The 24,227-nt window shown below is 41.4% G+C and overlaps 1 protein-coding gene across 6 annotated transcripts in view; it reads right to left on the bottom strand.

Annotated features, from left to right (window-relative positions):
• The window catches only part of SYNRG (synergin gamma), a 93,378-nt gene that overhangs the window by 13,296 nt on the left and 55,855 nt on the right, over positions 1-24,227 (bottom strand). For 4 of the 6 annotated variants that reach the window (XM_025361204.1, XM_025361205.1, XM_025361207.1 and 1 more), the window contains 6 exons: positions 22,865-23,809; positions 11,045-11,638; positions 9,455-9,618; positions 8,231-8,284; positions 7,371-7,467; positions 5,053-5,201 (listed from right to left, as the gene is read on the bottom strand). In XM_025361204.1, the coding sequence (XP_025216989.1) occupies positions 5,053-5,201; positions 7,371-7,467; positions 8,231-8,284; positions 9,455-9,618; positions 11,045-11,638; positions 22,865-23,809 (2,003 nt within the window). The remainder of the gene's footprint in view (positions 1-5,052; positions 5,202-7,370; positions 7,468-8,230; positions 8,285-9,454; positions 9,619-11,044; positions 11,639-22,864; positions 23,810-24,227) is intronic. The other 2 variants (XM_025361203.1, XM_025361208.1) reach the window with 1 other exon arrangement.

Here is a 24,227-nt window from a genome sequence, read left to right as displayed (position 1 = left end):
GGACTGTCAGGAGAGAAGATGTCTGGTAGCTTGGGCATGATTCTCCTCTGCTTCAGGAGAGGATGAAGGCAGGGTAAAGATGTCAGGTTGCCATGCAGATTTACTGCAATTAAAGTCCCTAAAGTAGTCTGGGTGTGGTGGCTCACACCTGTAATCCCAGCCCTTTGGCAGGTTGAGGTGGGAAGCCTGCTTGAGGTCAAGAGTTTGAGACCAGCCTGGGCAACATAGCGAGGCCCTGTCCCTACCAAGCCAGGCATGGTGGTGCCTGCCTGTGGTCCCAGCTATGGGAGGTTGAGATGCAAGGATCACTTGAGCCTGGGAGTTCAAGGCTGTAGTGAGCCATGACTGTGCCACTGCACTCCAGCCTGGGTGACAGTGTGAGACCCTGTCGCTAAACAATAAATAAATAGGTAAATAAATAAAATTCAGTTGTAAGAACTTGATAACCTGTCATTACAATGGAAAGGAGAAGTGGGCAAGGGTAACAAGGGGTATCTACAGGGAGGGTTTCTGCAAGTGAATGAAGGATAATGATACATTTCTCCTACTAGAGTAAAAACACTTATTTTTCCACTATAAATGCAACAAATGCTATCGAAAGAAAGTTGAAAAAATGAAAAAACTAAAAGAATATTGAAAAATCCAGTGTTCTGGCTGGACACAGTGGCTCATGCCTGTAATCCCAGCACTTTGGGAGGCCGAGGTGAATGGATTCCTTGAGCCCAAGGAGTTTGAGACCAGCCTGAGCAACATGGCAAAACCCCGTCTTTACAAAAACTACAAAAACATTAGCTGGGCTTGGTGGTGTGCACCTGTGGTCCCAGCCATTCAGGAGGCTGAGGTGGGAGAATTGCTTCAGCCCAGGAGGTCAAGGCTGTTGTGAGCTGTGATCACACCATTGTACTCCAGAATGGGTGACAGAGAGAGACCCTGTCTAAAAAAGAAAGAAAAAAAAAATCCAGTGTCTCATTACCCAAACACATCCCTAATATCATTTTGACAGATTTCCTTCAAGCCCTGTAGTAACAGTTCTGTGTCATTCAAACTTCGTGTTCCTTTACAAAATGGCTGCATAAGATCCTGGCGTAAAGATTCACCACAATTTACTTAACTAGTCCTCTAGATTTGGACTTCCAGGTTGTCTCTAATTTTTCACGTTTACAAAGAACAACTCTGTGCACTTACCTTGCTTCTTTCTGTGAATTCATATTTAGAATCGCTGCCTTAGGACATTTTCTCAGAAGTGGAATTACTGAGTCAGCTACTCTGAATGAATATTAATTCCTTTAATTCATTCAGCTTTTACTGCGTGTTCACTGAATGTTTACATAGTGCCTGGCACTGTGCTCAGATAAAGAAGAAAAGATGAAAAACGCAGTCTTGATCTCTGTCTTCAAGAACTTCACAGCCAGGAGGAGAGCATGATGCCAAACTTCTCCTTCCATAGGTGACTACACCCTACAGTATATAGTCCACATTTTACCACATCAACACTATTAGTATTCAAACAAATAGATCACACAAAAATTGGGCTTAATTAGTAGGCAGGCCAGGCGTGGTGGCTCACGCCTGTAATGCCTCTAGCACTTTGGGAGGCAGAGGTGAGTGGATTACATGAGGCCACGAGTTCGAGACCAGCCTGGCCAACACGGTGAAACCCTGTCTTTACTAAAAATACAAAAACTAGCTGGGCATGGTGGCAGGCGCCTGTAATCCCAGCTACTTGGGAGGCTGAGGCACGAGAATTGCTTGAACTCGGGAGGTGGAGGTTGCAGTGAGCCGAGATCGCACCACTGCACTCCAGCCTGGGCAAGAGAGTGAGAGCTGTCTCAAAAAAATAAAAATAAAAAAAAAAAGTAGGTAAAAAATGTAACCTTGTTTTAATTTGAATTAATGTTTACTGATTAACTGTACCTCCCCTTTTACAAATCACTTCACATTTTTGCTCATACGTTACTGAGATGTTGGTATATTTTTCGTTGATTTGTATGCTTCCTTTACAGAGCAAAGACACGAGCCTGCCATCAGTATGCACTGCTACACCTCCTAGTTTACAATTTAATCTATTTTTTCCACACTTAAAATGACTTCCTCTCATACTCTGGAGTTATGCCATTTGGCCTATATTGAGAGATGTAATAAGAAACTACTCAATGAAACCTGTTGCTTTATTTACTGAAAGGATTTTTCTTTTTTTTTTTTTTTGAAGACAATGTTGATTATATCAGTTTTCTCTTTAGGAGAACCCACAAAAGAAATTTCTTTCTGATATTAGTATCAAGGTCAGGCACAGTGGTTCATACCTATAATCCCAACACTTTGGGAGGCCAAGGTGGGTGGATCAGTTGAGCCCAGGAGTTTGAGACCAGCCTGGCCAAAATGGTGAGACCCCGTCTCTACTAAAAATACAAAAATTAGCTGAGCGTGGTGGCACATGCCGGTAATCCCAGTTACTCAGTAGGCTGAGGCACGAGAATCGCTTGAACCTACGAGGTGGAGGTTGCAGTGAGCCGAGATCGCACCACTGCCCTCCAGCCTGGGTGACAGAGCGAGACTGTCTGGGAAAAAAAAAAAAAAAAAAAGAGGTCAGAAGTTCAAAAGTGATATGGGCTTGAATTAGTTAATAGATTTTTTTTTTTTTAAAGATTTCTAATTTCATTATATTTCTTTCTTTTCTTTTCTTTCTTTTTCGAGACGGAGTTTCACTCTTGTTGCCCAGGCTGGAAGACAGTGGCGTGATCTCGGCTCACTGCAACCTCCGTCTCCTGGGTTCAAGCAATTCTCCTGCCACGGCCTCCCAAGTAGCTGGGATTACAGGCATGCCCCACCACACCCAGCTAGTTTTGTATTTTTAATACAGATGGGGTTGATCAGACTGGTCTCCAACTCCCGACCTCAGGCGATCCACACACCTTGGCCTCCCAAAATGCTGGGATTACAGGCATGAGCCACCATGCCTGGCCTTAGTTATATTTTCTAACAAAAAAAATAAGGTTTCTAACTTCATTTTCTTTTCTTTTTTTTTTTTGAGACAGAGTCTTGCTCTGTCACCCAGGCTGGAATGCAGTGGTACCATCTCAGCTTACTACAACCTCCATTTCCCAGGTTCAAGCAATTCTCCTGCCTCAGCCTCCCGAGTAGTGGGGATTACAGGCACTCGATACCACAGCCGGCTAATTTTTTTTTTTTTTTTTGTATTTTTAGTAGAGATGGTGATTCAGCATATTGGCCAGGCTGGCCTCAAACTCCTGGCCTCAATTGATCTGCCTGCCTTGGCCTCTCAAAGTGCTGGGATTCAGGCATGAGCCACCATGCCCGGCCTAATTTCATCATATTTTCTAACTACTATTAATATGTAGGATTGTTACGAATTTTTGCCACATGCAATACATTTATACTCTTGAATTTAGATTAAAAAATGTATTTTTTTTATCTATCTATCTATCGACTGACCAGGTTATGAGATTGGTTAATTTTTGTATTTTTGGTAGAGATGGAGTTTTACCATGTTGCCCAGGCTGGTCTCAAACTCCTGGGCTCAAGTGATCCGCCCACCTCAGCCTCCCCAAAGCGCTGGGATGACAGGGGTGAGCCACTGCACCTGGCTGCTTGAATTTAGATTTTTAAAAGAATTTCATTATCACCAACTAAACATAATTTTATCTCTTTTTTCAATATTAATACTTCATTTCTTACTTCACTTGCCAGAACGGTTTTTTTAAAAAAATTATCTACCTACGGTTTTAGGTTAGAAAATGAGAACTGATTCAAGGGAACAAGAAAAAGTTTTGGAAATTATTTAAACTCTTAAAGACTTTAATATTACAAACCAGAAGCAACATGACAATGGTGAGAGGATGTGCTGCTGAAGACACATTGTTGGGGTAGCTGGGTATCCACCTGGCTATCAGTTCAGAAAATTAGAAATGCTTCCTCCCACACAACTGCAATCCCATTCAGATGGGTCACAGTGTTCCATGTTAAAAAAAAATTGGAATAGCATATTTATTCCAGCTGTGGAAGGAAGATAAACTTCTGACTATTGTGAAATAAAGGATATCATCAGAGACAAACTGAATAGGTATGAATATATAAAAATAAAATAGTTTCGCCCAATGAAATGTAAAAAAGGGACAGTAATAGAGGAGGAAAAAAAGCTGATAAAAGTTTACAAGCTTATATATATGTATATAAATCTATTACAAATATGAAATATATAAGGTCAATAACCATATTCCAAGGAATAAATGGTCAAATGGTCAAAAGAGTCCAATCCATTTATACACAAAGGAAACAGAAATAGTAAACTGTCATTTGGAACACGGCAAAGCCTCTCATGAAATTAAAACAAAATGCAAAAAACACCTTAGGGAATAACTGCATGCTTGTTAAATTAGGAAACTGATAGGACATAATGTAGAGAAATGTATCCATGTACTTAAATATATCTGGTAGCACTGCAACCAATACAAGCTCTTGGAAAGCCTTCTAATAAATGTAACAACAGCTACATATGTATGCATGCACCTGTGCAGACACACACACTGACCTCTTACTCCACTTAGAGGAACTACATCCCCACAAAGGAACAGTGATTTGTTATTTAGAGAACTACTCATAACAGGAAAAAATGAAAATAACCCAAGAACCTAAAAAAAGAAGGGCTAAACAAACTACAGGATGGCAACATGAGGTATCATATAGCTTTTTGAAAGGACACATATGGGGACACAAATAACTAGAAGTGCAAAGGGAGTATCTCAAACCAATGCTTTGCAAAACTTCCATGTATTATGTGAATTAAGAAAGGTGTAGCCAGAGTAAATGTTTTCCTATACTCTTTTTTTCCTTAGGTTCCCTGGGTCTTGGAGAGATCAGAAGCCCACCTGGTGCTGTTCAGCTGACCACACACCTGTGATCTCCCTCCTTTAATACAACATGCTCCAGTTGGCACCTTCAGCGTCCAGTAAGTACCATCATAGGAATACACTCTGCTTTACAGCTTAGGTTTCCGGAAAGGAAAGCAACTGCTGAGTTGTTTCATGGACTTACTGTGAGTGTGGCGAGTGACATGAAGCCGATTAGATTATTCCATACTTTATCGATGTCCTTCAGCAACTGCTGGAGTTTCTCACTGCACACTGCAGTGGCTTTGATCCCCAGCTCCACACGCTTGGTTACCCTGTACACTTCAACAACACCTGACGCGATGAGAGAGCAGAGAGTGTTGACAGTGGAGACACAGAGGAACCAGACAGGGGAGCATCATTGCTTGCTGATATCTATTAGAAACAAGGGTACATCTGGACAGAGGTGTACGTACTATTCTCCGGGACCAATCCACTTCTCAGTGCTGCTGTATAGCTCACTGGTAAGAGCATAGACTCTAAAGCTGCACTGCTTGGGTTCAAACTCCAGCTATGCCTCTTACTGGCTACATGACCTTAGGCAAGTCACATAACCTCTCTGTAACTCCATTTCCTCATCTGTGAAGTTGGGACGGTAACAGTACCTCCTCCAAGGATGGTTGAGAGGATTAAACAGGTTAACATGGTAAAAGGCTTACAACAGTGCTTGGAGAATGGCAGGCAATATGCAAGTTATTAGGTTTTGTTTTTTGGGAGGTTTATTTATGAGTCCATCTGCTTGAATCTGGGAAATCCCAATAAACTAGCTGAAAATGGGGATAGTAAAAATTTAAAAGAATCTCAATGTTAATAGCATCACAAAGTAATTAAGAAATATCTCACCCCTCTGAATCTGAAGGTCTTACAAACACTTTGACTTCACTTATCTTTATACATGCAACAGGATGCAGACCGGTTCTTTTCCTGTGGTCTCTAAATTGTGGTTGAACTCTTCAAGCAAGGATGAGAGGTGATAAGTACCTCACATTCTAAGGACAGCCACCAGATACATCCCTAACCCCTGCAATGTGACAGTCACCAAAGACATGACCCCGACCTCTCTAAGTGAACACAGAGGGATTCCAGGGGATCTTCAGAGTGGTGCCTCAGCAGCCCTGTGTACAGCACTATGGCCTTTCTTCTTCCTTCCCCAAGGAAGGGGCAGAAATTACTGCCCACCCTAAGCCAAGTGAAGGCGCTTCTAAGAGAATCTTCCATAGATACAAGGATACGAGGAGAAAAGACAGGTGCCCCATTTCCTGGTGGACATCTGCTTATGCAGAACTGTGCCTGTTTGAGCAGGAAAAGAAGACCCCGAGTGAGGTGGCAGGAGTAAGGCAGAGGCTACATCCCTTCACTCTCCACTCATCCAGCAAATATTTTTGAGTGCCAACTATGTGCAAGACACTAGATTAGGTGTTGGGGACACACCAGTGAACAAAACAGACCAAAATCCTAGCCTTCGTGGAGGTTCATTCTAGTGGAGGGAGACAGAGCATAAAAACAACAAGTAACTAGGCGCAGTGGCTCACGCCTGTGATCCCAGCACTTGGGAGGTCAAGGTGGGTGGGTTGCTTGAGCTCAGGAGTTCGAGACCAGCCTGGGCAACATGGCGAAAACCCGTCTCTACAAAAACTACAAAAATTAGCTGGGCACATGGTGGTGCGCGCCTGTGGTTCCAGCTACTTGGGAGGCTGAGGTGGGAGGACTGCTTGAGCCTGGGAGGTGGACGCTGCAGTGAGTCATGATCACATCACTGTACTCCAGCCTGGGTGACAGAGTGTGATCCTGTCTTAAGAAAAGAGCAATAAGTAACATATGTAAGAAATTAAAGGTAATAGAGCAAAGGAGAAAATCCAGCAGAGAATGGGATGGGAAGTGCCGGGGTGGGGAGAGAGGATACTCTTCGGAGAGATGGATGCTAGGAAAGATTTCACTCAGAAGCTGACATGTGAGTAAAGATTTGAAAAAGATTAGGGTCCAGTGTGTGTGGCTCCGGCCACGGGCCAAGCCTGAGCCTGGGGAAGGGAGGAACACCGAAGCGGACAGAGGCTGCGCTTTCACGTTGGACTGACATATCTAATTGCTGCAGATGAGCAGGAGGTTAAGGATTCTGTGGTGTCATTAAGCGGTCGAGAGAAAGAATATAGAGTATGGTAAGGAACTGATGGGAGACAAGATGATTTTATTTCAGTGCCTCAGTAGCTCTGATAAACCAGTAACAGAGACATAATTTTACATTTTTGCTATTATGTATATAACAAGGACGAGGAAACTTAGCCACAGAGACTTTTTAAGTTCAATAGTTTACTGCCTGTAACTTAAGTGTCTTACCCACAAATGCAGATGCTTCTTAGTGAAGTCATATGTAACTTGAGAGATCTAGCTTAAAATAATTCAAGGGAAAAGTGAAAATAATGCAAAGTGCCATCATTTTCAATAGTAAAATATAAAAGAACATACCTAATAAATATTCCATGCCTTGAGCTGACTGAATTACTTCTGTGCAAACAGAACTACTACTGATTCCATTTAAGGTATCATTTGCCTTCTTAATGACCTACAAGAAATGAAATCACATCACCTTACATAACTGACAAAAGTCATCGCAAATCAATTTACTGTTAGTAGAAAACCCAACCGAAAAGCCACGAGGTGTCAAAAAATCTCATTTTATCCTTGAAGAAACAATCCTCCATTTATTTGGAAGAAAAAGACAGTTTTTTTTTTTTTTTTTTTTTTTTGAGACGGAGTCTCGCTCTGTAGCACAGGCTGGAGTGTAGTGGTATAGTCTCAGTTCACCACAACCCCCAACTCCCGGGTTCAAGTGATTCTCCTGCCTCAGTCTCCTGAGTAGCTGGGATTACAGGCACGCGCCACCACGCCTGGCTAATTTTTGTATTTTTAGTAGAGACGGGGTTTCAACATGTTGATCAGGCTGGTCTTGAACTCCTGACCTCGTGATCTGCCCACCTCAGGCTCCCAAAGTACTGGAATTATAGGTGTTGAGCCACCGCACCCGGCCAAGACAGGTTCTTTAGTTTAAATATTATTTTGATTTAGTCAGAGTTAATGAAATCACTTTGGTATTTCTTAAACACAATGACAGATGAGGAGACGACTGACACATGAGCCAGTCTGCTATTGTAAGTGTGAAAGAAGCCTCACCTACGATGTATGACTTCCACAGAGTTTCACTTTGCCCAGGGACATCCACGTAAGGCTCTCCTGAAGTTTGCCTCTGTCCATTCAAATGAACCAAGAAGGCAAAAAGGCACAAGAGAACACTTATATACGTGTGAACGCGAAAATGACATACTCACATTCAGGGCACTCCCCAGGCATCTCTGCCATTCATATGCATATCTCTCATTTTCCTGTGAATTTGATAAAAAGAACTGGGTTAAGCCTTGAGCGCAAACCTGGAATCTTCTACTGATGACTCTGTCAATTCAAAGGGCTTGAGCTTGGAAGACTTTTCTTTTTATTACAATCACTCTAGTTCAAGCAGTTTTTTTTTCCCTTTTTTTTTTTGAGACAGGGTCTTGCTCTGTTGCCCAGGTTGACGTGCAGTGGCGTGATTTCTGCTCACTACAGCCTCAACCTCCTGGATGCAAGCAATCCTCCCACCTCAGCCTCCAGAGTAGCTGGGACTACAGGTGCGCACCACCATAAGCGGCTAATTTTTGTAGTTTTGGTAGAGGTGGGGTTTCACCATGTTGCTCAGGCTGGTCTCAAACTCCTGAGCTCAAGTGATCTGCCCAACTTGGCCTTCCAAAGTGCTGAGATGACAGGGATGAGCCACCACGCCCGGCCGCAGTTTATCTTTTGAACTCACTAATAACTATGTTAAATTACTAATAAATGTAACTTCTGAGCACAGGATCTGAGAGTCTAAGGGACATGCTTTCCAGCGGCTTCCCCCTGTGAGTGTTGCCTCATTTGTTCCATCAGTAACAGTGTAAGCCTTTCTTCCAAGGCACTCAGCATGTAGCTATCTGGTACAGAAACTGCTATTAGGCTGCTGGCTTTCCACTCCCTGGTTATAACGCTGTGTGTGAGGACATGGCCCACGTGCACGTGTAACAAGGAGTAGGGAAAGGCAGGAAGTTAAGTGTGTTGGCCATAGGAGGAACATACCGTGGTACAGGTGTGCACCACCATGTCCGGCTAATGTACTAAGATGCAGCAGACAAAAATAAAAAATTCAGAATATTTTCCCTGTCTCCTCTATTTTGAGGTTTCATGAAGACAATAAAGTCTAAGTGCTCAAGAAGAATTCTACAAACTCTGCCATCCTTGTGAAGTCCCATGAATAGTTTTGGTTTTAGGGTCACTGACTACTTTCAGTGGGTGCCACACCTGGAAAATGTTTTCACCCAGGGCTAATGTTACCCTTCTCTCACTTTAATTACATAGTTTACGTCTGGTGCTTTGTGCCTTTCTGCTCCTCATTTTCCCCATGTGAAAGCTGAGAGCATTCTGTCTTGGGGTCCTGTGTGCTTGCTGGTCTGTTATCCACCCCCTATAGAAAGCTCTCCTCTCACCTCCACCTCTCCCGTCAGGTCTTTGTACTTGTCTCGGATGACGGGCAGCGCGGGCTTCTCATTCAGAGTATTGGAACGGTCTCTGAAAGGCTGCTCCAAAGCTGGAGAAGGGGAAGAGCGGCTTATTTCTTTATCACCGAGGCTCAAACTCCTCTTGTGTGATCCTGGGAGAAGGGGAGAATACAGTCAAAGGTTTTGGCCACCTACCTTAGTTCAGGCAGAGGCTCTTCCTCGCTACCACAACCCTCTTTTTTTTTTTTTGTTTTTAAGACAGAGTCTTGCTTTGTTGCTCAGACTGGAGTACAGTGGTGCGATCTCGGTTCACTGCAACCTCTGCCTCCTGGGTTCAAGCGATTCTCCTGCCTCAGCCTCCTGAGTAGCTGGGACTACAGGTGTGCACCACCGTGCCTGGCTAATGTTTGTATTTTTAGTAGAGATGCGGTTTCACCGTGTTGGCCAGGCTGGTCTCGAACTCCTGACCTCAAGTTAATTCGCCTGCCTCCGCCTCCCAAAGTGCTGAGATTACAGATGTGAGCCACCGCACCCAGCCCACAACCCTCTTCTTCAGATGCTTATGTCATGAGGCATTCACAAACACATTTCTCATTCATTCTTTCTGGGAAGCTACATGTTGAATTCTTTCCACTGTTCTCTCTTGCTTGGTTTCCCTGCCTTTTTTTTTCAACATGACTCTTCTCTGATCTATCACAAGTCTTCCATAATGCTCAGTGCAGAATCACTGGAGTCTGGAGAACAAAAGCACCTTTCTAAATACCCGTGTGTAAAGTTGTGCAGCTTTTCCAGTCATTTGTTATGGATTTGTAACCGAGTTCCTTCGCAGGCTCTCCATCCAGCTGAAATCAACAACCCCTTCAGTCAGGATGAGATTAAAGCAGAAGAGGCAAACTCAAATGCCTTCAGAGACCAGGCAAGGAAAGTGAATACCCTAAGTAGGTCCGCTGAGACACAAAGCGGTGGGGATTATGGCAAGAGAGAGAGAATGACCCATCTACAGGGAGCGGTGCTTTTGGCTCCAGCTGCTTGTCAGAATATGGGAATGCAGACCTACTAGTGCCAGATATTATGACTTCTCAAGAAAAGGTGGAAATCCAGATTGGGAAATCTCATGTCTTTTAAATACTGGCAATTACTTCATACTTAAAAATCTCTTGTGTGGGTCAATGTGATATGCAGGCTGGATGCAGATCCACGGCCACCACATTGCAACCTTTGGATTCAAAGACATTATCTGTGCCCCGGGAACGTGAGCGGAGCTAACGTACCTTCAAGTGGCTCAAACCCATTTATCTGGCTCTTTTAACGCAGCGCACCTCTAACCAAACGAGCTAATGAACAATACCTGTATGCTATGCTTGTTTTTAGCCCATAAAACAGTTATCTGAGGGATACTGATTTTGACTCCAGTCTCAGGGAAATCTTTATTATAGCTATCTGTAATTGACCCGGATTTCAAAGATTAGAAAAATCTATTTCCTGCTAAACCAGGGAGCAACATTTTATTCTTAAGAACATCTAACATCTCAGTGGAAAAAAACCGCAATAGTAAAATCTACCTTGGAAGCTACTCACCTTGAACAGAAAGGTCAAAGGTTGCCAGCTCACTTTTGATCATTTCTTCACTGGATTTCATTTTGCTTTGTGAAGTGGCTACTAAGAAGTCAAATTTGCTGATTTTGGGCTTTTCACTTTGAAACTCTCCAAAGTCATCTGAACATTCGTTGGGGGTTTCTTGAGAGGCACCACTGGACGCTGGGCTGGGACAAGTGGCCTCTGGGCTCCGTTCAGCTGTAGGCAGGTCCTGTCTTGTGAAATCTTTATAGTCTCTGCTTTCATATTCCTTTTGCTCACTGGTCTGAGGAATCATGTCTTTAAAACTGGCAAACGCTGGGAAGGTGGTCTCTGGAAGAGCACCTTCACTTGCAAAGGTTGTTACTTTGGAGAGAGATGTCATGGTGATGTTTTCAGAACTGCCAAATGAAGTCTCTTTCTTTTGAAGAATTGAGGTGGCTGAGGGGGATCCACTTCCTGCTGAGAGGACAAATGGAGAGAGTTTTCTGCCCTGAGTTGCATCATCCCTGTCTGACCAGTCACAGCTTGTAAGTGTGCTCACTGCAAAATTGCTACTGTAGCTTCCAAAAGCAGCATATTTTAAGTCCTCTATATCTGAAAGGGAAATAAGACCCCGCAATTAGAGGCAAGCAATTTAGGCAAAATGCTCTAAACTCTGTAGAAGCAAAATGCCCAGCATATTTGATTAGTTTTATACTATGTTGAAATTAGCTAAATTTAGAGTTTGCACTAAAATTAAAAGAGTTGGGCTGTAAAATCTGATCTTAAAAAAACCCACATTAGCCTTGAGTTGGCATTTACATTTAGTTACCAAGAATCATTTTCTTTGGCTATAAAAATTACTAAAAAAAGATAGGAGGTTCATCTACCAATGTATATACTATTTGATATACGATTGGGGTCATTTAATAAATTGTTCCCATATAAACTTAAAAATGTACTGATATTCCTTGCCTAAAACATGTCTCCCTTCATCTTGACTTTGTTGGAAAATGTGCCTTTAAAACATGGTCATGTGAAATGTACATGGCAAAATAATTAAAAGTTGACAGTTTCTCAAAACTAAAATGAAAATAATGTCATCTAACTTTCAATCAATTATTAGGGTTTCTGTCATAATATTATCAATTATTAGGATTTCTGTCTCAGGCAATGCCAAATGTGAGATTTTAATCAAGCAATTACTTACCTAGTTGTTATTTTGGTCAAATTGGACATCATATTGCTGTGATGAACTATGAGGAAAGAAAAATCAATCTGATCTACTTTCGCCCTTAAAAAATGCAATAAAAAGATTTGGGTCCTGTTGGGCTCCACTTTTTCCTTCAACTACGTATCTACTCTCCATTTAAAAAAAAAGGAAAGAAGGAGAAAAAAAGAACTGCTGGGGCAGATGACTGATTTTACAAAGCATTCTTAATATATAGTTAAGTAATTTAAGAGGCAGCATAAAACAGCAGAAAGAAAGTAGGTTTTTGATTTAGAAAGACCTGAGTTCAACTCTGCTACCTACTATTTGTGTGGCACTAGGCAGATGATTGAACATTTCTGAACCTCAGTTTGCTTATCAGTAAAATGAGGAGAAGACCATGTACTTGGAAGGACTGTGTTATGGCCATCAACCGTGACCACGTGTGTAAAAGGCCAGATTGACGCCTGGTGAGCAATACATAATAGCTAGTGTCTGCTCTGCATAGGTGCCACCAGCCTCAACTTGACAGTTAATTGCTGCTTTAGAGCCTAGAGGGGAATTTCAAAGCAAAAATGAAAAGTCAACTCAGCATTTTAGTGGTATTACTAGGAGAAAAAGGTTCTTGCTCATTTTCAAAAAGCAAAACCAGCCGAGACTGAATTAGGCTGGTGTGGAGAAGTGGGTTGATATGCATTTAGTTTCACTGTAGTCACTGTACATGAGGCAAGAAGGCTAAATACAAGACTCTTCCTCTGACAACCACGTATGTGATTTACAAGGAAACTGCTCAAAAGTTTTGTGACCTAGATTTTCAGAACTAAGTCAACAGGTGAACCACCATGGAGTCATTTTTCTCTTTCCTTCACAGCGATACTGCATAATTTATGAGGGGTAAGAGGCTCCTGACATTTCCATAGCTCTTCTAATGGTATAATCCAAATCTCTTTTTCTTTGAGCTGTTAGGAAAGGGGTACTAAGTTAATAATAAAAACAAAAAACACCAGCCATACAAAAAACCAACCAGCAAAAAGCAAACACTTTTCACAGAATGATGGTATATTTAAAAATTCTCTGGTGCAATTGTACCCTTCAAATGTGGTTTATAAAACAGAAGGAAAAAAAGATTCAGGTGAAAAGGTTTTTTTTTTTTTTTTTGAGACAAGAGTCTCGCTTAGTCGCCCAGGCTGGAGTGCAGTGGCGCGATCTCAGCTCACTGCAAGCTCCGCCTCCCGGGTTCAGGCCATTCTCCTGCCTCAGCCTCCCGAGTAGCTGGGACTACAGGCGCCCGCCGCCTCGCCTGGCTAATTGTTTGCATTTTTAGTAGAGACGGGGTTTCACCGTGTTAGCCAGGATGGTCTCGATCTCCTGACCTCGTGATCCGCCCGCCTCGGCCTCCCAAAGTGCTAGGATTACAGGCGTGAGCCACCGCGCCCGGCCTTAAATTTCTTTTTTGAGACGGAGTTTTACTCATCACCCAGCCTGGAGTGCGATGGCGCGATCTCGGCTCACTGCAACCTCCGCCTCCTGGGTTCAAGTGATTCTCCTGCCTCAGCCTCCGGAGTAGCTGGGACTACAGGCAACCACCACCACGCCCGGCTAGTTTTTGTATTTTTAGTAGAGACGGGGTTTCACCATGTCAGTCAGGCTGGTCTTGAACTCCTGACCTCAGGTGATCCGCCCGTCTCGGCCTCCCAAAGTGCTGGGATTATAGGCATGAGCCATTGCGCCTGGCCTCAGGTGAAAAATCTAGAGTTTAGAATGAATGGAAAAGCCTTTAACCCAAAGCTTTCTTGGTCTTTTGCTGTAGTGTTCTTTTGTTTTTGTTTTTTTCCCCACTATTTAAAGGCACCAGAAGGTGTCCAGACTCAAATGAGGTGAAATTCAATCAGGGGGTGATGCAGTTAAATACAGGACTATTCTTGGAGGGGTACATTCAGAAGAATGTTTCATAATACAGATTATTTTTATTCCTAGGTCCTATGAAAGCATTTTGGGAAACTATATTAGGAACTGCTTCCAGAATCTTTCCTATTAAAAGGGTATCAGGCCGGGCATGGTGGCTCACACCTGTAATCCCAGTACTTTGGGAGGCCGGGGCGGGTGGATCACCTGAGGTTAGGAGTTTGAGACCAGCCTGACCAACATGGTGAAATCCCGTCTCTACTAAAAATACAAAAATTAGCCGGGCGTGGTGGCAGGCGCCTGTAATCCCAGCTACTTGGGAGGCTGAGGCAGGAGAATTGCTTGAACCCAGGAGGTGGAGGTTGCAGTGAGCCGAGATCACGCCATTGCACTCCAGCCTGGGCAACAAGAGCGAAACTCCGTCCCCAAATAGTAGTAATAATAATAATAATTAGCTGGGCGTGGTGGCGTGTGCCTGTAATTCCAGCTACTTGGGAGGGTGAGGCAGGAGAATCGCTTCAATCAGGGAGTCGGAGATTGCTGTGAGTCAAGATGGCACCACTGCACTCCAGCCTGGCGACAGTTTGAGACTCTGTCTCAAAAAAAAAGGAGACAATTTTCCTAGAGGCAAATGATAAATTTAATGAAAAGATATCTCCAGTTCAAACACTGCAATCAAGATACTGCTATGGTAATAAAAAGATCTTTCTTTGCAATTACACAACAACAAAATGTCTTTTAAAAATCTAAAATGGGCCGGGCGCGGTGGCTCAAGCCTGTAATCCCAGCACTTTGGGAGGCCGAGACGGGTGGATCACGAGGTCAGGAGACCGAGACCATCTTGGCTAACATGGTGAAACCCCGTCTCTACTAAAAAATAACAAAAAACTAGCCGGGCGATGTGGTGGACGCCTGTAGTCCCAGCTACTCGGGAGGCTGAGGCAGGAGAATGGCGTGAACCCGGGAGGCGGAGCTTGCAGTGAGCTGAGATCCGGCCACTGCGCTCCAGCCTGGGCGACAGAGCAAGACTCCGTCTCAAAAAAAAAAAAAAAAAAAAAAAAAAAAAAAAAATCTAAAATGACTAATATAATCAGGTAAAAGGCATTACAGGCAATAAGGGATTGCCTTAGCTGAGGCATTTTTAAGCATTTTTAAAATTTCAGGAAATCTTATTTTTATTAAAAATGATAACGCCTGTAACATCTTGCCTTTTGGAGCAACTCCCAGAAAAGACTAAATGAAAGACTAGAAAAGCAAATGAAAGACTTAAAAAGAAACATTTTATACTTAAAATGAAGAGTAAATACACAAGATTCACTAAAATCAAGCCTCAAAATTGAGTTTTAAATTTACTTTTGCTTATTTGTTGGCTACTATAGTGTGAAAAAGTAATTTCGTAAAGTGTAATTCATTTGAACACAAGTACTGACAGTACATAAGGAATGTGAGACAGAACACCATGCCCCTAAACTTAGCATTTATAAACAATATAAATACAGGGCAGTATGTTCTGGCATAGCGAATATTTGTAAACCATTTTCTAAGAAAAATGTGGTACATCAGTTCACTGAATGTAGCTTAAAGTAAGAAAATTTTCATTTCCCATGTTAATAGTTCTACATTTCTAAGCTGTCCAGTTATAGGTATTATTGTATAATGGTCTTAAAAATATTAAAGATTATGTAATACCTACAACATAAGTGATAGAAGTCTTGTCTGAAAAAATGATGTGGAATAAACCACATTTTAGTTTGTAATCACTGAAGCTAGTATAGATGGATTTTCAATTTGATAGCTGAATTCTGAAAATTGCAAGAGAAAAAGGAAAAAGAAAATGGAGAATGAATGCAATAAAATGAAGAGAAAATCACTACTGTATTTCCAGTTCTGCTGCGGAACTCCTAGGCTGTGCTAGGCTGAACTGCATTTGCACACAGATAATATGCCAAATTGTGTGTTTTAATGCATACATCTGTTTGCAGCCAGGAATGTCCTATTACAAAGGCCAAAGGAATAAATGTATACGATCTGTTTTCCATCACGGATCTCAGATCAAAACGTGTATTTCTTGCTTATGCTGGCAAGTAACCCTATTAGTCTCTTCCATAACCTCTATTCAAATCTCTTTTGAGTGGATGTTGTACATGAAAACAAGGTATTTTTTCGAACAAAGAATGTCGGCTGCTACTACAGGACACAGACAGCCAAGCTCATTCCCAAGGACATTTACTAAAGCTGTAAGTATATGCCCAGGTGATGAAGAGTTACTGGCTTTTGAAGGAGTTGAGAGAAAGAGGAAAGGAGATATACGTGCAAATTCCACTATTCTCATTTTATATAGCAATAAAAATGTTCATTGGACTAAGAAAGAAACATATTTTCATTTACAGTACTGATTTAATCTAAACTTCATTTACCAAAGCAAACCGTAAAATACTTGTACATTTCAGTTTCTCTCTACTCTGGGCCCTAATCTCCTTTAGGCCCTATTCTGTCTTTGATCTACCTATGAGATCAGTCGTATTCATATTCTCTGTTAACTAAAACACCTGGTCTGTGTCCTGTACGTCTCAAACACTGAAGAAAACAGGAATGAAAGTGATCACAGTGTAAGTGGACAGGCTGGAAAATGCTGCTGTTTAATTACCGTCCAGTGTTTTCTAATCTGTATGAGAACTTCCTGTTCTTCATTTGTACTGACTCACGCAACTCTATGGTTTAAATTATATCCACACTATCTATAAGCACCTTTGGGTTTCTGTGTCAGTGTTTTAAGTTCAAAACTGAAAACTGGAAATCCTGTGGATATTTTAAGTCACAGGAAGTCAGAAGGCCAAGGAATGGTGTCAGGATACACAGTGGGACCGCCCCTAGTCATCAGTAAAAATCTCATCAAAGAGACACCAAATGAACACAGAAGACAGGAAGTACAACTGAGGCCTTTTGGTTCTTTGGTGCATTATTTTAGGATTTAGCACAGGTTTTTTGATATTGCCAGTGTTCCCTTCATGTTCATTTGCTACTTTTTTTTTTTTTGAGACGGAGTCTGGCTCTGTCACCCAGGCCGCGGTGGGAGTGGCACAATCTCGGCTCACTGCAACCTCCGCCTCACAGGGTTCAAGCAATTCTCGTGCCTTGGCCTCCCGAGTAGCTGGGACTACAGGCGCCCGCCACCTCACCCGGCTAATTTTTGTATTTTTAGTAGAGACAGGGTGACACCATGTTGGCCAGGCTGGTCTCAAACTCCTGACCTCAGGTGATCCGCCCGCCTCGGCCTCCCAAAATGCTGGGATTACAGGCATGAGCCACTGCGCCCGGCCATCATCTGCTACTTCTAAAAATCAGCAGGGATTTTGATGTGAACAACAGAGTGACTACAGAAAAACAGATACATGGGTATACCTTCTCAGATACTGATACATGAAGTGAAGCACTAATGGCATCAGGGTAAACAAAAGAGTATTTTGTTTGTTTGTTTAAACCTATAGCATAGAGTTCTTCAAGTCTTTTTTACAAAAGAAGTTTAAGTCAGTACATTACATTAAAACTACCTCCCTAAAAAGTAATGTTGCTTTGGAAATATCCATTACTCAATTTGTGAATGGATGCTTTACGCACAGTTACATTCAGTCATTTTCTGCAGCCTGCTCAGATAAATGCAGAAAAGAGTTAAAATAAAGCAGTCCTACATGGACCAATTAATCTAGCATTACAGAATTCCATTGACAAAGAAATTCCTCAGCCAAAGCCATCAAGAGATTGGTCTTATAAATAGCATGGGAAAATCCAAAATAAAGGGCAGCTAGCATTATCACTAAATGGAAGCTACAGTAAGATCTCTTTCTTTCAAATGTGTTAGCAGCACATATCATAAATAAAATACAATGCATTTATACAAAGTTTTTGAAATGAAGTATTATTCAACTTTTTAAAGCAGTATGCTCTGGACAATGCTGTACTTTGAATGGCAGGCCTGGCTTTTCTCAGAGTTATTCTAAACCTCTAAATACAACTTTTTTTCTTTCTTAAATGGCATATTTAAGACACTACAAGTGATCTCTTAGGAATCCTATTCAAAATCCTCATCTTCTTCTAGGCTAGGTGCAGTAGCTCACACCTGTAATTCCACTACTTTGGGAGGTCGAGGCAAGTGGATCGATCACCTGAGGTCAGGAGTTTGAGACCAGCCTGGCCAACATGGTGAAACCCCATCTCTACTAAAAATATAAAAATTAGCTGGGAGTGGCGGCAGGCACCTGTAATCCCAGTTACTTGGGAGGCTGAGGCAGGGGAGTCACTTAAACCTGGGAGGCAGAGGTTGCAGTGAGCTGAGATCCAAGATCACGCCATTGCACTCCAGACTGGGCGAGAGGGAAACTCTGTCTTAAAAAACAAAACAAAACAAAACAAACAGGCGCGGTGGCTCACGCCTGTAATCCCAGCACTTTGGGAGGCCAAGGCAGGCGGATTACCTGAGGTCAGGATTTCGAGACCAGCCTGACCAACATGAAGAAATCCCCGTCTCTACTAAAAATACAAAATTAGCTGGGTGTGTTGGGCATGTGCCTGTAATCCCAGCTACTCAGGAGGCTGAGGCAGGAGAATCACTTGAACCTGGGAGGCAGAGGTTGCACTGAGCCGAGATCGTGCCATTGCACTCCAGCCTGGGCAACAAGAATGAAACTCCATCTCAAAAAAAAAAAAAAAAGTCTTCATCTTCAGTGATTTAATTTCCTTCCTTCCTCAAATTCTAAAAAAGAACAAAGAATTAAAGCCTCAAAACATAAGAATACAAAATATAAACCATGGAAATATCCCATTTTCCCAGGGATTTTATTGGTTTTGGGTTTCTAACCTGAAACACAGTAATATTCTCAAGGTTTTTTACTGTTACCATACTCTAAAATGGAGAAAATATTTTCCATGTTTGACCTACGCTTGTTGCTACATTTCATTGGTCCTTCTAGAAATTGTTTTCTTAAAAATAAGAATGGTTCGACCCTTACTTTCTTAGATGCACCCCCCAAACTTGTTTTAAGAATTTGCTTTATGTACTATGAGAAAAGAAAAAAAAAAGGCTGAGGGTTGCTTCATCATACAGAATACATAACTGCAAATCTAACATGCTCTGCAATTAGAGGATGGAGTACCCAATTTTTCTTTCTTTGAGACAGGGTCTTGCTCTGTCACCCAGGCTGGAGTGCAGTGATGTGATCACAGCTCACTATAGCCTCAACCTCCCAGGATCAACTGATCCTCACCTCCTGAGTAGCTGGGACTACAGGTGCACACCACCATGTCCGACTAATTTTTGTATTTTTTGGTAAAGATGGGGTTTCACCATGTTGCCCAGGCTGGTCATGAACTACCAGCCTCAAGCAGTCCACCCACCTTGGCCTCCCAAAGTGCTGGGATTATAGGCGTGAGCCACCGCGCCCGGCTGAGTATCCAATTTCAAACTCAAATCAAATTCCATCCTGAAGACTTCCTGCTATTAATACAGACCACTTTCTATTATGCAGATTATCAATTTAAATACAGTTTACATTTACTGTGCTCAGAAGTCCATTTCAATATTATTTGATTTATTTTAAATTAAGTTTATAACTATCTAGTTATCTATAACTACGTAGTAGCTTGAACTATGCAGTTAGTTACAGATAACTAGATAGTTATGGATAACTAGGTAGTTATAGTTAACTCTTTCCACAACACTCAACTCTTAGGTCTTTTTCCTCACCTTCCCCTTCTCTTCAATGTCATTCCTAGTAAAGACAGATTCTCTACAATAAAATATGATCAGTTTCTTCAAGAGAAGAAACTGCAACAAATGTTCTTTCTCCCTATCATGTAAAGTAGTGTAAGGTTTACTCTTATTTAAGTCTGAAGTTATATTTCAATGCAATGCCATGTTAAAAACTTACATTAATGGAATTATAAGAAACAAAGGCTAAAATGTACCAATACTTTCTTAGAAGACAGGTGTTTGACGAAACAAAACTAAAGGGGAAAACCCTCTAGTCTCAGGCTACTATTGCTTTAAACTTGGTACCAGTCAGGTATTTCTTTGGTCTAACCCTGAAAAAGTACAAATTACACACATCCCCACACTTTCAAAATATGCCAAAGAATTATTTATTAACACAAGACTTACAGATCACAAAAGAGAGTGATACAGAAGAGCTGGAAAAGAAGTCATCAGAATAAGCATGCAGATCAGTGTTTGCAGAGGAATATACTAAAGCAAATTCGAAGGCACATTCACACAGAAAATGTCTAAATTGAAAAAAAGACATCAGAAAAGCAGCCAAAAAAAGGGCACTAATTAAAATACAAAGATTTTCAATGTCAAAGAAGAGCTACTTTACAGGTAGGTAGGTAGGTAGCTACAGAAGTCTTGCTAACCCTTTGAAAATGTCACAGATGAGGGTCAGCTCTTGCTGCCAATAAAACCATATGATTTTAATGACTGCACGTCAAGATGCTTCAGTGCCACAGATTAAATTTAGTCGGGGGGAAAAAGCAGCCTAGTTGAAATTATATGCAGCAAGGGCTCAAAGGGTTAAATGTAATATATGCAGAGAAATCAGGCAATGTTATCAGTATTATCTACCTTCCATACAAAGAATTATAGCAAGAGTAAAAGAGACAGTATCCCCTTCAGAGTTAAGTTAGGGCTTTCAAACAGGATTAAGGTCCACAGACAGCAATCTACCAGGTTTTATTCTCTCTTCATCAGCTCACTTCTTATTTCTCCAACAAGAAGTACCTTTAACCCTCAAACTAAGAGAGCAAGAGATACTGTGGTGAACATGAGGATAAAATAAAACCACATTACTCTGAAGAAGTCCTTGCCATTTACCCTCTACAATACGTTAATGCAGCAGTTTTGCACAACAGCAATATAGCACATTGGTCAGACATCAACCCCTTTTAACAACCGCTCTAAAGGGATACTGCTCCTTTCTGACAGGAGGTTTACAGATCAATGGGAGGAAACAATCTGTTTTAAGAATATCCTCCAACTGAAGAGAGTTAGCTTGAACATTACAGGCTCCAAGCTGGGGATGTTCCAAACATACATAAAAGAACATGAGCACAGAAGAGATTATTTTAACAGGTCAATAAGAACAAGCTTGGTCAAAAAACCAACCTCCAAATAAAATGGGGGGAAAAAAGACACCCCAAACCTGGATTAGACTCATTTCATAAAGACATCTAGCTTGGCACTGTGAAAGAATATAGATTCACTTTCAGAAAAATAGTTTCTAATTAGTAGCTTCAGAGTCCAAAAGGCTAGTATACATGTTATGAGATTTTTAAATAAAAATCCAGTATTGTTCAGAAAACAGAGCACTTTGCAACCAACTGCTGTGGTTCAAGCAGCTCATACAAAAAAACAAAACAAAACAAAACAAAACAAAAACCCAAATCACTCTATCAAACAAACAGCAGCAAAAAAAATAAGAAAATTTCTGAGGAAAAGTACAAAAAAAGGAAAAAAAAAGAAAGTAGACAGTCAAGGGCACAGGAGCTCTTCAGACCGCCCACTGCATTTGAAAAATACCTTAGCAAGTAGCAACATGAAATATGCAATGTCTCTGCTAACTTGCTTCTGATTCAGCACCCTGTTTAGGAATACCTACATTTTCAGAGCCAAAGGATGGATGCAATTTTGTTTTCCGACTTGCAAATTTGACATATGCAAAAGCTATAGGACTTGACAATTTCTGCCTGAATCTGTAAACTTGGAAGTGTCTCATGTGTCCCTCCCTAGTTAGACAAAACCAAACCTTTCATATGCATAATACATTTTCTAGAATAATACAGTGATACTGAGATATTTCTCATTATTAAAAGGCCACAAAATAGGTTTATCTTTCTATATACATATCAAAAAACAAAACAAAACAAAAACCAGGACACTTGGGAATCTAGTTTTTATGACAGAAGTTGAACTAGAGAGTAAATTGCTACATGTAAATCCACACAGAATTCAGAGGGCTCCCTAATATGATGTTTTCAAACATTTTATCAGAAAGTTAGCAGTTACCCTATTCTAGTATCTACAGATTTGTTACAACTTAATATTTCTAGTAACAGAGTTAACACTGAAAACAGCTCCTGGATTCCACTGACAACACACGCCCTCCTCTTTGCCAGACCCTGACATAAAGAACATTCATATATAAACTCTTTCTCTCTTCTTCTCTTAAAGGGATGTGGCAAACTGCACTACAAGTGGTTAGAAATTTTTACTTTCTTGGCCTAACGAGAGTTAGTTTCTGTAAAACCAACAGAATACTATACTGGCAGTTGCTGTGTATACCCAAGAGAAGAAAAAAGGAGAGGGAAACAATGATTTTACTCACAGAAATGGAGAAACACTGCTGGCACTGCAAAAGTCCTTATCAAATTTCTGGCAATGTGGGGTTCACTTAGCAGTGAGTTTTTATGTGCCTCTAACACCAAGCTGGTGCTAGATTTCAAAAATAAAAATATTTTAGCTACCCAATCTAAGTTCCACAGTAGCCACAGTATCCATATATGCAAGTATCCACAGAATCAAATTTAATACTGCTTTAAGGAGACTGGCAACAAAGAGGTTGATTATTAGAGATTCATAAAGATAAAGGGCCAGAGCCTTACTCATGTAAATCAACACCCGCAGACTCATCTTTGAAATCTACAACACCATCACCAGAGCAATCTCACCAATTCCTCACCTGCAGCAGGAGGATGCTGGCCACTAACTGTTGGTAAATCCAAAGAGCTATCAGACATGACATGCTTAAGATCTCCTCCCACATCAGCCAATTTCATGTCAAACTGAACAGAGAGTGCATCTTCAGAGTCCTCCTTGCCGACACTGCTGCCACCAATGGAAGGGAGATCCAAGGACTTCACTGATGCAGAGTCTTCTTTGGTGTGTCTGAAAGCCACTGCTTTCTCTCCCAGGGATTTGTCCGAGTTTATGGAAGAAAATTTACTGGAGTGGAAGTCAGCAAAATCATCATCACTTCTTCCTGAAGGAGTGTTATCTTTTAGGTCTTCAACACCTAGTCCAGATCCTTCCAGAGAAAGTTGTCTGAAGACATCATACTTGGTAGACACAGCAGTTAGGTTTTGTCCACCCTTCACTGTGCTGCCCATGTTGCTGGTTAGAGGAACAGGACTGGCTTCCTCTTTAAGGGCATCATATTTGTCATCCGGCTTTTGCTCAGATGAAATAGAGCTATTACTGAAAGCCATAAAATCTGCAAAGTCATCCTGCTCCCCAACAGGTGGTAGACCAGAATATTCCCCAAAAAGGTTGAATTCTCCAAACTCATCAGCCAAACTAGAAGTTTTCGTTGATGCCAATGCTGTCGTAGCAGCAGCAGAACCTGTTGACTGTGGTGTGGAAACTGATTTTGATGTGCTAAATGCAGCTGAAAAAGACAATGGTTTCTCGCTGCTGCAATTAACTGAGGAAAACATATCTAGGTCTGCTAAGTTCAGAGGATTTTTCACTTGTGTTTGTTGTTTCTGTTGTATAGTTCCTGAGGGGAAGGATGGTGGAAAAGTTTTGTCTTTTGTCGGTGGCTCTAGTGGTGATACACTATCGGCTGTTTTAAAATCGGTGAAACCATCATCAGTTCCTGCAGATCTGAATTCTGCAAAGCTTTCTCCTGAAAGAAAAAATACCACCCAAAAATAGGAATGCTGAACTGAAAACCATATAATGCACAGCGTATTAAACTGCAAGCATAATTTTACAGACTTTTCTCCACTGACTTGACATTACTTAATAATGTTTATAGTTTAAACCCTATCGAACTACACATTTGTTTCCACACTGAGGTCTAGTGATACTGAAATAAACAGAAATCAAACTGAAAGTACCTGCCAGTAACATTTTCATTTGCTCATGCTTTTAGTGTGGGATCTCCCCTAGCTCTAGATCCTACAGCTGGCTAAAAGCACTTATCTCAAGACTTTTTGTTCCCACAGCTAGCCAACCAAGCAGACAATACAATAAGAAATAGGGTTAGAGGTTCTTGAAGAGAGGTATATTAAAATAGTGGCCCTTTAAAGATAAAACATGTT

The sequence above is a fragment of the Theropithecus gelada genome, chromosome 16 (genome assembly GCF_003255815.1).
Source record: "Theropithecus gelada isolate Dixy chromosome 16, Tgel_1.0, whole genome shotgun sequence".
Lineage (NCBI taxonomy): Eukaryota > Metazoa > Chordata > Mammalia > Primates > Cercopithecidae > Theropithecus > Theropithecus gelada.
Note: the sequence above shows the minus strand (reverse complement) of the source record. Positions and strands in the feature narration are given on the sequence as shown.